This window comes from Orbicella faveolata, unplaced genomic scaffold, assembly GCF_042242905.1.
Source record: "Orbicella faveolata isolate gen_17 unplaced genomic scaffold, um_ofav_v1 contig_12, whole genome shotgun sequence".
NCBI lineage: Eukaryota > Metazoa > Cnidaria > Anthozoa > Scleractinia > Merulinidae > Orbicella > Orbicella faveolata.
In genome coordinates, this window is record NW_028301539.1 from 25,058,051 (window position 1) to 25,072,626 (window position 14,576).

The 14,576-nt window shown below is 37.1% G+C and overlaps 1 protein-coding gene and 1 long non-coding RNA gene across 3 annotated transcripts; both read right to left on the reverse strand.

Annotated features, from left to right (window-relative positions):
• Positions 1-1,640: 1,640 nt before the first annotated feature.
• LOC110046691 (uncharacterized) lies at positions 1,641-7,014 on the reverse strand. Of its 2 annotated transcripts, none has more exons than XM_089282964.1 (3): positions 6,710-7,014; positions 3,147-3,405; positions 1,641-2,168 (listed from the first exon to the last, which is right to left on the reverse strand). In XM_089282964.1, exons 2-3 carry the CDS (start codon positions 3,357-3,359, stop codon positions 2,076-2,078), a joined length of 306 nt encoding a protein of 101 aa, XP_089139090.1. In that variant the 5' UTR covers positions 3,360-3,405; positions 6,710-7,014; the 3' UTR covers positions 1,641-2,075. The 2 variants fall into 2 exon arrangements, with proteins under 2 accessions (XP_089139090.1, XP_089139089.1); XM_089282963.1 differs by having other exon boundaries at positions 3,147-3,414; positions 6,710-7,011.
• A 2,641-nt stretch (positions 7,015-9,655) lies between these two features.
• On the reverse strand, positions 9,656-13,501 carry LOC149117311 (uncharacterized). Its single transcript, XR_016205621.1, has 2 exons — positions 10,994-13,501; positions 9,656-9,956 (listed from the first exon to the last, which is right to left on the reverse strand). It is a non-coding gene; the product is annotated as an uncharacterized LOC149117311 (long non-coding RNA).
• Positions 13,502-14,576: the final 1,075 nt, after the last annotated feature.

The window sequence follows — 14,576 nt, forward strand, 5'->3', positions numbered from 1 at the left end:
TGTTTTATTAGGTCTGTTCATTTATTATCATATGAAGATATTACAAAACACCTCGCTCTTTTTATAACGCTCGGTGCCAGAAAAAAACCCAACAACATCTAGTTTTGAACAGAACAGAATTTCCAATGTTTGCTCTGCAAAAACTTTCTTTTAATTTCCTGCGTCAGCAACGAAGTATAAGAAAACGACTACGCAGGCAACCAAATTTAATTTACTCTCCCGTTGGTCTGTGATTAGCACTGGTTGTCGTTCACTGCTTGCAAAAAGGAAGACATTTCATTTCGGCTTTCTCCCATTGTCTGCCTCTTTCATATAATTATTGTGGGTGACGGTGTTTACGCCAGTGAATAAGCTTTAAAATTATTGACAGTTGATTGATGGATTAAGGTTTTGATATCGGAGTTTCTGTCATAAAACGTTTCCTCCTGTAGGCGACCTAGACTTATCTCAAACTGGATGTCAATGATTGTGCGTTTTATAAGGTCTTATAAGTATTTTGAAAGACACCTGTGAAAAAGGATCAGCTTGCGTACACTTTTATTTCGTCACTGTTTCCTATTGACAAGAGAAAAAAAAGGAAAAAGGAAATTTCTACGGCTATTGGAACCAACTTGTCGAGAATATAGCGCTCCTAATATAAAAGAAAAATCTCTTAGTTAGCTGGTGGCTATGGTATACGATACTCAACCACAACTTAATGAGTCGATAGTTTAAGGGTGTAAAGACCAGACTGGCGAGACAGGAAGAAGATTAAAGGAATATAGTCTTATTGTTCCTGATTTAACGACACACACACTAGCGAGACTCAAAGAAACGAAGGCAATATAGAGACACGGGCTAGCTTTAAATATAGAAACAACAACAAGTAACAGAAAACGTATAATACCAGAAAACGGTCAACATCCCATGTTACCCACAGCTTTGATATAAGCCACATTGTAACCTCACAGTGATAAAATTATTCGAGAAAAACATTACTGATTGAACAGGAAATAGCGTGAATATTCACTCTAGCGGCGTAAGCTGATAACATTGAGATGTAGTGGAAAGAGACTTTCAGAGAGATGTTTCCAGGTCTGTCAGCTGTGTGTCTCTTCTATAATAATATTAATGATAAAGAATGAAATTTCGCTTTATCTTTTATGCTTGCTTTCGTAAGTCACACCGTTCCATTTGCTATCCATTTCAAGAATGGAATTAAAACGAGTATCGTACCAAATTTCTATTGATAAATTCATTACGTGATCATTGGGAGAAATACTTCACTGGTTTGGACAATAATTCACCTTAGCCATGGTATATGACGAGTGGAAAGTTTCAAGTTAGTCACGTGGTACAGGCAACGTCAAAAGAAATCGAAGACTACCAAGAGAAACGTGGAGACGAACTGTAGAAAGAGAGCGTAATTTTGATGCGTTTAACATCACGGGCTGCAGAAAAGAGAAACAAAAGGGATAGATGAAGCCAACTTATCTCTGGCCCAATCCTCCAACTGGGAGCAAGGAACTGAAGACAGACACCATCATGCATGTCACGGTCTAGGTGAGGAGAGCATGCGCAGATGCACGACCAAATGGAATGCATGTACTAAATATTAAAAAAAACCTGAATGCCATGAACAGAGTAATCAGCAAGAGAAGTTATCTTCCATTAGATGCATTTATTGTTACAATTTAAGAGTTACAAGATTTCCCAAAACCAAATCACTTACAATATTCGGGTTAAACAGGTTACACTAAAGAGTGGGTGTCATGTTTTTTGAATACTTTTCATATATATCCTCTTATACTAAGAGATGGAGATCATAGATTAACAAGGTTGATTGTAGAAATTTCCTCCATTATCATTATTTCATCAATCATAGTATTTTTTTCATTCCTAGTGGTTTTATGTCGTAGCTTCGTTCCTTTTTTAGTTCAACCACTACATCAAAAATCATCTCGCCAAAGTAAAACTAATGGTGTAATGCAACACAGTGAGTCTTAAACAATTACAATCTCGTGCCAGAGGCACTTCGCTTTCTATGTCAATGAATTTTAAAACACAACTGAAATTGCTGTACTATATCTAAACAATTAATCATCATTGAGTACATTCTTATTCAAAATGTCGTCCATATCATCGGAACCAAAGGAATTGAACGATATTGAATGGTGGGATATTTCATTCTGTGAAATAGAAAACAGAATTCAAACAATGTAGAAACAAATAGAACATTATAAAACAATATTTTAACGTGACTAATTTTCCTAGTGTGCTATTGGATATGGTGTTGGTTTTAGCTTTCGCAATAATACTTTATTAGGCCTTGTTCACACTAGCGACATAACCACATAAGAACGACGTTATGTCGTCATGTTTGCAGTGTGAACACACTGGCATAGCGACATAATAGCAACATAACAGCGTGATCATAACGACAAAAGGAAAAAAAATACTGAACTTGTTACCGCCGAAATAAAAGGTTTTTGTCAACGTCCGAAATATTTCCTTTCGTTCTATAACATGGAACGATGACGTCACCTGACGTAAAAAGGACAGCATAATTTTTGACTGGCCGTCATCTTGGATCTGCCACGTTTAAATTTTTGGATATTTTCAAGCCACTATGGTTGACTTTTTTTTACGAAAGACGCCATTACTTTGTGACACAACGTCACGAGTACCATATTATTTTCTCTAAAGTAGAGGTTCGGATGCTTAAGAAATCAGATAATTTTCATAACCATTTAGTGAATACTTGTGGTGAAAAGAAGGAAAAATAACCCAGGCTACATAGTAACTGTAAAAAATATAAAAGTGAATAAATAAAATTATAATAAAAACACATAAATAAATAAAAAGATAAATAAAAATACATGAATAAATAAATAAATAAATAACTGTAACTGTACAAAAAGTAGAGAAATAAATAAAAAATAAATAGTAACTGTATACAGCTCGTTAAAAGGAGCTGCTTTCCCTCAATGAGGTTTGTAGCTCCGAAATTTGGTCAACCATAATCTGCAAGGCACGATAAAGAAATACGGATGGAAAGGGATAGTCCTTGAGTATTCATGCCTGATAAAGACTGATATTCTCCCCATTTATGCATTTGGTATGATATCAGTGTTATAAGGAACAAATAGATGTTTAATCTCGCTCACCCTTTTTCCATGACTACGCCTGCTTCGTCTTCGTCCACAAAACCAAGTAAACCCGCAGGGTTTTCGTTTTCTCCCTCTCTTTTCAATCTCATCCTTAAGGTCTCGTATCTCCATGTCCAGTAGCTGAGAGAGCTCTGAAGCATGGGTGTGGCGTGAGGCGTGCAGAAGAAGTGCCACGCTCAGTGCTGCCAGGAGAATAAGCGACGTTTTCATTGTTTCAACCTTTTCTGACACACTTGGATGTGTATGAACGTTTGCTCTTGTAATACTGTAAAATGGAGACAGTTTATAACAAATAAACCAATTTTAAACACTCTTGTTCTTTGGCCATTTCAATTTAACAAGAAATAAAATGGCAACAGCGGCATCAAGCATAACACATGAACTACGCATGGTTTGGAACAACAATCTAAAATTTTCTTGACGTTTCGCATGCTACAGCACGCATCTTCAGAAGTGGCGGTTACAAAAAAAAACGAAAGATTTAAAACTTAAAAATACAAAGCGAGGTACTGGTAACTAAGTAAACAATAACGAAAACAAAAGGTGATAGCTAATAAAGTGACAGCTTTTCACTGCTAGCATTGTCATTAAGTGTTGGTTTTAAGTCTCATATAAACAATGTTTCTTTTATTTTGCAATGTAAATCACATCGTCCACTAGCTAAGACCTCGAAATGGTCCCATTTGATGTTATGGCCGGTGGAGATTGCGTGATCAGCAACAGCGGAAGCGTGACCCACTTGCGTAAGGGCTTTAAAATGCTCGACCTTTCTGTCATGCAGTCGTCGCTTTGTTTTGCAGATATAGAAAGCGTCACAATCCCAGCAGCTGGCTTTGCATACGACTTTAGATTTTTGCGAGCGATTTAAACCATCTGTGTAAGGAAAAAATGACTTAACTTGGCAAGTGTTCTGAAAAGATGTAAGTGTTCTGAGAGATGTAATCCTTGTGCTTCCTTATATTTAGGTTTTCGAAGCGAAGTTTTTAAACGTCGTCTTAAATCTTGTGTTAGTAAATTTTTTGGTATCGCCAATCTTAGGTTGATTTTTTTGAAAATCTTTCGTTTTTTTATAACCGCCTCTTCTGAAGATGCGTGCTGTAGCATGCGAAACGTCAAGAAAATTTTAGATTGTTGTTCCAAACCATGCGTAGTTCATGTGTTATGTTTGTTGCCGCTGTTTGCATTTTATTTCTTGTTAAACCAATTTTAGTGAAAAATTGTTTTCTTGGTAAATAAGTGTATGGCAAAACTTTTTATATCCTACTTATCGCCAAGTGGTGAGTGAAATGCCCTTAGATTCTATTCTTGAATGTACAATTCATTCCAGCACACCTATCATGCCCTTTTGCAAGTCTGCTTTGTTTATGTAACTTTCTGGTACATTAATCTCTCGTGCGCACTGGGCAGCTAGTAACTCTTGAGGGTTTTTCAATACAACAGATACGCAGCGAGTCGTCCAAGGGGCGACCATCTGGGAAGTAGAGTGAAACCCTTCTTGCGACCCGTTACGGATCGGGTGTATTGGATAGGAATATAACTCTTATAATGGCTTGAACAATTTCTTAATCATTAGACTGACTGCACTCGAAGGGGTTTTGTCATGTCTGTACTTTTCCTCGTGAGTTTTCACGGCAGCAATATTGCTGACCCAAAACAACAAAATTTCGGCTATTCGTTGGTGGACCAAACCAATCCTGATGGCTTTGAAGCCTTTCATTACGTAATCACTTTTCTTTGTTCCAGTTAATTTGCACGGCTGCTTTACGATTCATACGGTCATTTTTCTGTAATTCTGACTGGTCAAATAATAAAAAAACAGCCACCCAAAAAGCCAGAAAAGTTAAATATTTATTAGTAAGTTTGTAGGCGTGGCGCAGTATAATCCTTAAGATTGACACATTGATAACAGTCCTCTTACCACGTGAATACATTAAGAACAACTCTGTGTACGTATGAGTGAAGCGTGGTGAAAATAGTCATTAGTGTGTCGTTGATTGTTTCAATAAGTAAGAGAACTTAGATGTGTATAGTCCGGGTATCCTGAAAAGAACGAAGAGCTCTTTTCACGGTCAATTTCCCTCACGTGGATTAAGGATAGAAACTGAAAAATTACCCAAAATTACTCAACATTCACGTTGAATAATGTAATGGCAAATAACCATGAAAAGAGCTATTTGCAGCTCTATTACAACAAATGGCTGTGTGCGTGTGTGGAGTGGGATTTAGTGGTGAAACAATTTGAGTATGAGCGATTGCGCTTAAAAAAAATTATTTAATTATCATGTATTTAACATGAATATCATCATCATCATTAACAATACCGTTTTTTCTAGGATGATAAACAAAATATGGTTAACTTCGAGGTAAAAAAAAAATGATGCCTTTTCCATCCCTGATAAGATACTGTAGATTAGTAACCAATTCTGCCCCAGTGGAGGGACAAGCAACGCATATTTTTACTCTACCAAACGGGCTATTAGAACAGGTTAAAGATATGTTTAAATAGAAATCTCGACTACCTTTTTCTGCAAACTGAAGAGATTCGAAATACGCATAAAACGTAATTGTTTTATAATCTCAGTTTACAAAATACGTGTTGCTTCTATTTCACTGGGCATCCAGAAAACTCCCACATATTTTTTTTCTCTAGAAACTGATTTTTGGCGCATCTTGTATAACTAGTGAAGAAAACCTAACATTGATTGGTGTTGCCCAGTTAATGGTTTTAATATTAGCACCTGAAGAATAGCCTTGTTTGATGTTGTTAGCAATATCCAGTGTAACGTTTATGAGCGTTCAACTTAGTTTAACGAAGGTCATGGCGAGCAAAATTTTCCTTGCCGGTAAAAGAATACTTTAGAAGTGCCTTCCACGATGTTTATAACCGTGTTTAACTTGGCGACGTTAACACCACTAATGGCCTTGATAGTTTGACTGAGATCATTCATTTCTGGTTTATACAGTTTCTGGACTTTCGGAGAATATGAGGAGCTCTATTAATTGCTAGGGTGAATTCCTAGCGGGCCGGCTAGAGTAATAATGTTAACTTATGCAATGACAAAATTCAAATCAAGATTTCTCTTTGTAAACATGAGAGGATGTATCAAACAAGCAGAAATACTTTCGTAAAGCCTCCGCCTGGTAAATTTCCAAACCAAGGACAAAGGATAAAAAATCGGTATAGCTTAGCTATGACTAGCCTCACACCGAAGATAAACGTTTTTGTAGAAAATGATTGCAATTGCAATTCAGTATTTAAACAAAGAACAGTAACGGAAAGGACAAGTGGTCTCTTGAAAAATACATTTAAATTAAAGTGAAAAATCAAAGTCTTGGCTAATCTACTGAGTTTACTAAGTTTAACGACATAAAATATATAGTCAATTTATTTTGGGAGTTCCATTTCAGTGGGAAAATGCCTTACACTGCTGCTGTCAACCCGGGCTTTGTCATATTGCAAATTACTACGCCACAGAGATGTGCTACACATCTGGATATTGTAAGACTATGGAGCGAAAATCTACGGATTTAAACACTTATCGATGTTTGTGTGTACTCACCACCACAGCTAAACTACAGAGTAACTCTCCTTGGAATTTTGTCGACACCAACACTGCGTACACAAAGGCCCAAACACTCAAGACTCTCCAGCTTTTCTCCGATATCTTGTTATTGAGTGGCTGCCCAGATAACTGAGACGCCCGCGTATGTGGGGAGAACGTAACATGATGGAAGATTAACGAACATCTTGATGAAACAAGAACTCCTTCCGCCTGTCAGGGCTTCCGAAATATCTAATTTCTGATTCCTATATCCCTATTTCTTTACCCCTAGAAAAAACTGGCGCTAAAATTTTTGTTACCTTGTCATTAAATCCAAGTCTTTTTTTATCAGCATGATCTTTTCTGGGATTAAATTCCATCTGGCGATAACGCAGCTTTGAAACTCCATTCGTGAACATTTTATGGCTTATTACATATTTGCTGAATTTGCAACAGAAAAGACAACTGCCTTTAATTTGATTTAAATTCTTCATTTCAAGCATTTACTTTATTTGAATATTATTTAACACCAGTACATGTATAAAAGTTTCAATGTGTTACTGACCAATAACAAAAAGGAACAGTTTTAAGAACGTCGTACGAAACGGTTAAGTTCTAGCGACCAACAAAATGATATTTATTCGTGTTGATATCTGAGCAAGATTGCAAAACATGCTGTTAAATGCTAGTTAAATTCTGAAAACCCCGCGACGAATTAATAACAGAACTTCAAAGCAACGATTTCATGTCATTCCTTTTTCAATTTTTTTTTTTCTAAGATTCAAAGTCTGCGTCTTTTTCCATTTTTTGTTGTTGCTGTTTTGCTCAATGTAACGTTAAGTGTAAAGTATGACGTCAAACCGTGGAAATGTAAACCACAAAACTATATTTTTTTGTCTTGTGGTTCGTGACGTTTTCGGTGTTATCTGCTTTACTAAGGTTAAAGATTGCATTTAACACTCTTATCTTCATTTCCTTTAGTCAGAGAGCAGAACTGTAAATTTAAGAGCGGACAGTTCGATCACGTTTGTACGTTTGCGAAAAGGAAAATTCTCTGATTGGGTTATGTTATTCAGATTGATATCTAAACACTTCCCTGCAAAAATCGCCTTTCCCTAATTAACTTCCAAGTTTCTCTGTTAATAGGGCTTAAGAATAATCACAAATTAGTCGCGATAACATAATTTATGCATTACCTAAGGTTTTGTTCGAGCTTGTGATACATATTGAAAATAATGTGGATCTCCCACACCATCAAATGTCTTCCAATCTGCGAACGAAACCTTTGCGATTTAGAAGAATCAATCTCACTGAGAGTTTTAAATACTGCAACAGGTTATAATAGGTAAAACGTTTCAAAATTAAGTTGAAGTTAATCGTTAAAGCGGTCAACAGTTTGGGGCTTTAGAAAGTATATGCAAAAGATGTACATTTCAGCCAGACAAGGACTTATTTTCAAAGCTGTCGAGAAAAACATTTTCAAAGAGGTTACAATAAATTCAAAGTCCTCAACAAAAACAGTTGTTTCGAATGTAATTTATTCATAATGATAACGAGAACAAATACTGTGGGCAGTTTGCTCTCTCGGCTAAATAGAAATGCAAATCAAGTAATATGGGTATTTTGGTCTCGTTATTCGTTTGCAAAAATAGTAGAGATGATATCGGAAACAATTCGTCAATGGCGAGAGTTCGGTGAAAATTGAACACCAGAAAAAATAATTTCACGGCTGAGTACAATTCACGAGGCACTTTTATACTAGACACAAAACTAATATACGATGGGAAACAGCATATGTCGATAATGGCAAATTTAGGCATGTCCTCGGATTGGCTACAGCTGCAGGGCAGAAATGAGGCATTCTGATTGATGGAGTAGTACCAACTGATCTGTAGAAAAATCTCAGTTGCAATTTCAAACATTCCTCCGCTTGCATCATTTTTTTTTTTTTTTTTACAATTATCTCCGGTCACTACTTGATATATGGCTTTGGTTTCTACTTACCTTGCAGACTCTTAGCTCGACTGTAATAATTTCTAGTTAATAAGCGAGGTTTCTCGACCGATTAATTGCCTTTGTTTGCCGGAAACGTTTATCCCCGGTCCCTCGTTTGGGAACGAGGTTAGGGTGCAGCTCGCCGAACTGGGACAACAATCCTGGAACGTCTCGAGCCACTTCTAGTCTAACTGCGTTCATTCCGTCCAGCAGTCTAGCCCACGGAGTGGATGCTTGACTCTTCGTCTTTTCTCCTTATCTTGCCAATCACTTACCTTTTGAAGATATTTGGCCGCAATTAATGTTCATCTTTTTGGCGAAAAAGTTACTGGGCTCTGCACGACAGTGAAAGATATGTTAGCCTTTCTTTTCGACTTGGATTCTTGATTCTACTCGCGGACGATTCATTTGTTGATGGTGGTAGGAGTGCTCCCTACTTTTTTATGTGGGGGCGCAGGCGGTCCACTGTCGAAGACATTAAAATCAATCAAGATTAACTAATCTCACCGCTATGAATTGGGTATGGCCTACACTAACTGTTAAAAGAGGAGATTGTCCCCCGCCATCTTTCAACAATTGTCATTCATACCAAAATTGCACGAACTTAATATGCCAGTTGATGTTTTGAAGTGCTTGATTAGAGCACAGACATTTTGGTTTTGTCAGAACAATGAGAAATGTGAGCAGCTTGCATAGGAAGATAACTCATTTCGCAAAGGAGTGATATCCTATTGTTTAGGAACACCAGTCTAGCCACCTTGACGACAATTAGAGACGCTCTCTATAATAAAGTTTATTAAAGAGAAATAAATATTTAGTCTCTAGCTTCAAATCACCAACGAGGTGAGAATGGTGCAAAATGTCATTCTGTGCAACGGTGTGTTGGGAAAACAAAGGACTAAGAAAACGAAAGACATACAACACCTACGGTCAAGAGATGGTGTAGCAAGACTTCTAATTGTTAGCCGGTTTCAGAAGATGAAAAACTCAATTTTTATTTGTCTTTCAAGCACCAAAGTTGTTAACATTGGTAGAGGTTCATGTTCGTTGCATTCAGCTAAACGTTCTTCGGTAAACATTATAACGCTTTAAATATGGCCAAAATCAGTGTAAAATGAAAAGTGACTTGATGTGCTTGGCTTTTCGCTAGCTGAGGGGTTGATTTGATGCTTTTTTGTTCTGTTTCCGGTAGGGTTTACTTGTCCAACGAATAAAACTCCAAGTCGTCCTCTTCTGCTAGCTTGGGTTTCGTATTTTGGCCAACAAACACCTATAATTCCGAATGTAAAAAAAAAAAAAAATGTGATGTCAGTTCAAGACGTTTCTTTAATTTCTATTTAACTACCACCAGTATGACACGCAATATCTGTTAGCAGTTATTTTGAACCTGCTGAACTTGATTTAAACGACAATTCGAACGTAATTAAAGAATTACTTAAGAAAGCTTGTCTATCAAAAACAAGAATAACACAGCAGAGCTTCTAAACGAATCATTGTTCTGATCACAGAGAACATGTCTTATTTCAAATAGTCATCTACTTTGTAGTTTTGCAGCTACTTTTTTTCAAATTTTTATTTTCACTTTCGTACTAGGCAAGCATAGCTCCGCGGTTTTATTTTTCAAGTTAATTTCAGCGAGATATTTAGCGTCATTTAACTTTTATGCTGGCAATAGATGATATCGGCCCTTTTGAACTTCATTCAACTTCCCTTTTCAGGTTTTCAAGATCATGTTGTGCATGTCTTTTTGAAATAGCTATCTCCCTTGAAGTTTTGCAGCTCACATTTTAATATTCACTTTAATACGAGGAAAACATACCTCAGCGGTACATTTCTTGTTCATTTTAAGCTCAGCGATATATCTATCAAAACGTTTATGCTGGTAATAGTTGAAATATCGGCTCTTTTGATCTTCATTCCACTTCCTTAAAAAATAATTAACAGTTTTGAAAGAGGTTGATATCAATAAAGCGGTATTAGAAGAAACTGTCGGAGTCCAGCAGCCTTGTCAACCCCCTTGCGTCAAATCGCTAAAAACATCAAAGAAATCTGCTTCCTCTTTTCCAAACAATGTCTGAGGTAAATTTGACAAATTTATTCGCGATTGAACCTCTGTCTTTTTTTCGCCTAAGAAAGGAATACACGGTCAAAGGAAACTAACAATAAGAAATAGGAGGATAATGAACTAGAGAACGCTGCACGTCTCTTTTAGTTACCATTACAGAAAGCGTTTGGCAATATTAAAAGGCAATTAAAATTAGGAACAAGCACCTAAAGGAGTACTATTTTCGGCCACTGTAAATTTACCTTTGATTTCTTTTGGTTATTTCCGCAGCAATTCATCGAAGTTAGTCCACAGCAAAGTAAACTTGAAGATGACATGAGCGGTCGTTGAGGATCTTCAACCTCTCGTACATAAACTGGAAAAACAGGAATAGCCAAGGATTGCGCTAGTAAAGAGAAGGTAGCAAAAAGCAATAGATAACGTTTTAGCATCATCGTCCGTCTTGAAATTGCTAATTCCTACAAGGATCAAGTATTTGACACTAGTATTTCCACTTTTCTTTTAACCGGAGACTTAGACTAAAGGCTCTTAGTCCTATAAGTGAACTGGTGCTTTTACAGTCACGTTTATATGCTAAACGCAAGGTGTTGTAAGGTGACGCAATTCAAAATGGAAGGAGGTGTGGCAGCCGGACTTTATTCTTAGATTTATTTGCTTTTTTTCCAGATTAGTCAAATAGAGGGCGCTGTGTATTTGTCAACACAGGGCGGGTGGTGCCGTCTTTTAGACTCGCCGCTCTAACATTACTCGGTTAAAAATAAACATGCAATTAAATTTTCCGAAAGATTTTCCCACTTTAAACTCCGCATGGTTTTTTTTCTTTTTTTCTTGCAGACAGTTAAACATGTCGGTAACAAATAAAATATTTATCTATTCATGTCCAGTGTCAGAAATATTTTAAATTCTAATAAAATGTAGCCTTATGCCAAAAGCTTTAATGACGCTGATAAAGCAATCTCTTTCCGTTTGCCAAATGAATAAGGCTGAAAGGCTGAAAGGCTGAAAGGCTGAAAGGGAGAGTGCATCAAAACAAACATGAAATTTTGCCGCTATGTCAAGAAATATTTGATCGTACTTAACGTCCGCATCTGGGTGGACTCTTCCTGTGTAAAACTCTTTGAATCTCTGTAAAAGGAGGTGTTTCTGATTGTACATGTCAGCCTCTAAGAGCCCAAATCGCTTCCTGTGTATTTTATGTACTACAGACTGGCGGGCGTCTAGGCAACGATTGGATATGTGGAGGAGAGTTATCAGTGAACATCAGTGGGTGTGTTACTATAGCTTCAATGTACGTTAAACTTTCGCCGTACTTACTTACTTACATATTTACTCAAGGGTGACTAAGGTCCCAAAGTGCAGTTTTTTAAATTAGTTAAAAAGTGATGATAACAGGTCTTCGTACCTTGCGTCTGAATCGTCCGGCAAAGTTGAAAATGTTCAAAACGCTCTTCGAACCGAAGAACAAAGAGGTAAACGAAAACTCCCGTGTTACGTGAATACATCTTAACGAACTTATTGTAAGGATTAGAAATATTTATTCAATTTCAATTGTATGTAATTTTAAGACATTTTTTGGCGCCATCACTTTGGGCGTCGCGAAAGTTTCCCATATAGTGGTGTGTACAGTCAGATAAGTTAGTGTTCCTGTTGTTTTTTATGTTCCCGTGAAATTTGAATTTCGTAATCAATTTGCTTCTCCAAACAATTATGTTTAATAAAAGCTTAAGAGGTGCTCTCTGTAATTTTCAACTATGGCCATTTGGACCAGAAAAAATCAAATTCTTCAAACTTTCTCAGTTGAATGGTCTAGATAAGTGATTCACAAAAATATAACTTTCAGTTCAATTCGATTCGTATTTTAGCGCTGGGGCCACCATCTTGGTTTTGCCCCTCTGAGAGGGCTTTCAGCGGCCATTTTAGGGCGCATTTTTAACAATTTGCCATACAAAGAAAACGATCTAACTCCCGGTTAAAACCTTTCATTCGAGACAAGCAAATGTTTCTTGTTACATTGAGAGGCTGTTTTGGCAATTTGATCATCACCTGATTTTTCTACAGAATTTTAAATTTCTTCCCTTTCGGACTACTCATGAAACGCCATAAAAAAGGCGAAGTTTAAAGGAAAATATCGCCAAAAGTACATCACTTGAGATCCCAAAACTACCCTCCACTTAAAGAGCAATGTCTCACCTGTAAATACATGCAATAAAATTTTGGGGCAGTTAAAACTGTAAAATGTTAGAAGAAGAAGTTTAAGCTGTGTTTTTGTCAACAAAGACCGCCGTCCTAATTAGCATAATAACGTGAAAATAACGATGCACAGAGAAAATAATGATATATTCCACTTATCTCGCGACATGTCGACAACTGGATGTTCCACGATGCCTCATGTTATATTTCCAGTATGTTTCAGCCACATTTTCGGTGATTAGTGTACGAAATAACTCTCAGACATCGCCACGGTTAAGCAGATTTCAACTCTACGAAGCCCGCTTCATAACATCTATCAATATTATTAGTCTTTCGCCTCATAAGCCGCCGTTCACAAGAAGTTTAACAATTTGCTGAGATCCTAACTGACCCAGAAGTCTGTTAGAAGCCCTTAAAATCTTCCTTTTAATCGAGGATTCTCATCAAGAACTCGTTTAAGCTGAGTTCTGTTTTGATCTGTTCTGCACCCGCCATTATTCCACAGATTACGTTACATTTGACAAATGCGCATTCCAACGGGTAGGGGTAGGGTGGGTAGGAAGTGAAAATGTAACCGACATTAAAGCCATTTCACGCATTTCTGTGGCTAAACTAGTTACCGGCTTTCCCAGAATGATTTGAACATGAGCTTCTGCTTGCAGGTATTTTCTAGGTTATTTTTGCAGGGTAGGGTAAGAGGGGGGGGGGGGTAGTGTATTAAAAAAAAAAAAAAACAAAGAAAAAAAAAAGAAAACGATAGACAGTATCAAGTCAAAAGATTTTGATATGTGTATCTTGATCAGCTTTATCAGTTCATCAGTGAGGCCCTATTAAGGGTTTTCAGGATACTGGATATTTGGGTAAAAAATTAACAGGATGCAAGAAATTTAGGGGAAAAATTAATGCGGTAGAGCATGTTTAGATCAGATAAAGACAGTTGTGTCTTTCGCTGCCGGAAGTGCCATCAAATTTTGCAAAAGACAACAGACTGACGAATAGTGCGCAGGAGTAATGATAAGCGATGTTTTATTGAAACTTCTTACATTTTCTTAGCCGTGTCACTTTTCCATCAGAAGAGAAAATGCTCAGAAAATTACTGAAGGGCAGTTAAGGACGGTACCTTCTTTTTTAGGCATGGTTTAAACGACAGGCGCGCGCCTGGGTTGGAACTAGTGACGTAATTAACTACCCTACCAAGCGTGCGACTTAAAAAATAATTCTATTGTGGCCGAAACAAATTTCGCACTAAAATTACGAGCCTGTATTAGAACCGGGATTACCAGAAAAGCAGCATATCGCTAACCACTAACTGTGAGCGGCTTCCAGCTGAAAAACTACCTTTTATCGTATCCGTAGAAAACATCATACTGAAATTCAACTGTAGATGGCATAATGCGCGCGCAAAACAACTGCGAGAGACGTCAATGTTTAACTTACTTGGAAAGTAACAGGAAAAAAAGTAACGGACACCGACAAAGTTTTCGAAAGGATGAAACAACTCATTTAACTTTTAACAAAGGGGTGATTACAGCTACATTTTATGGTATGAATTGGAAGTGGTAAGCCTATTCGACAATGCATTAGTTTTTGGCTGTGAGGAAAAGTTATGTAGACTGTATTTTGGCTAAGCCAGAG

What these genes read in the sequence shown, in the direction of transcription:
- LOC110046691 (XM_089282964.1), bottom strand. Translation starts at nt 3,359, where the DNA reads ATGAAAACGTCGCTTATTCTCCTGGCAGCACTGAGCGTGGCACTTCTT. An exon ending in GGCGTAGTCATGGAAAAAGG is followed by an intron (nt 2,169 to 3,146) that starts GTGAGCGAGATT and finishes TCTATTTCACAG; the next exon opens with AATGAAATATCCCACCATTC.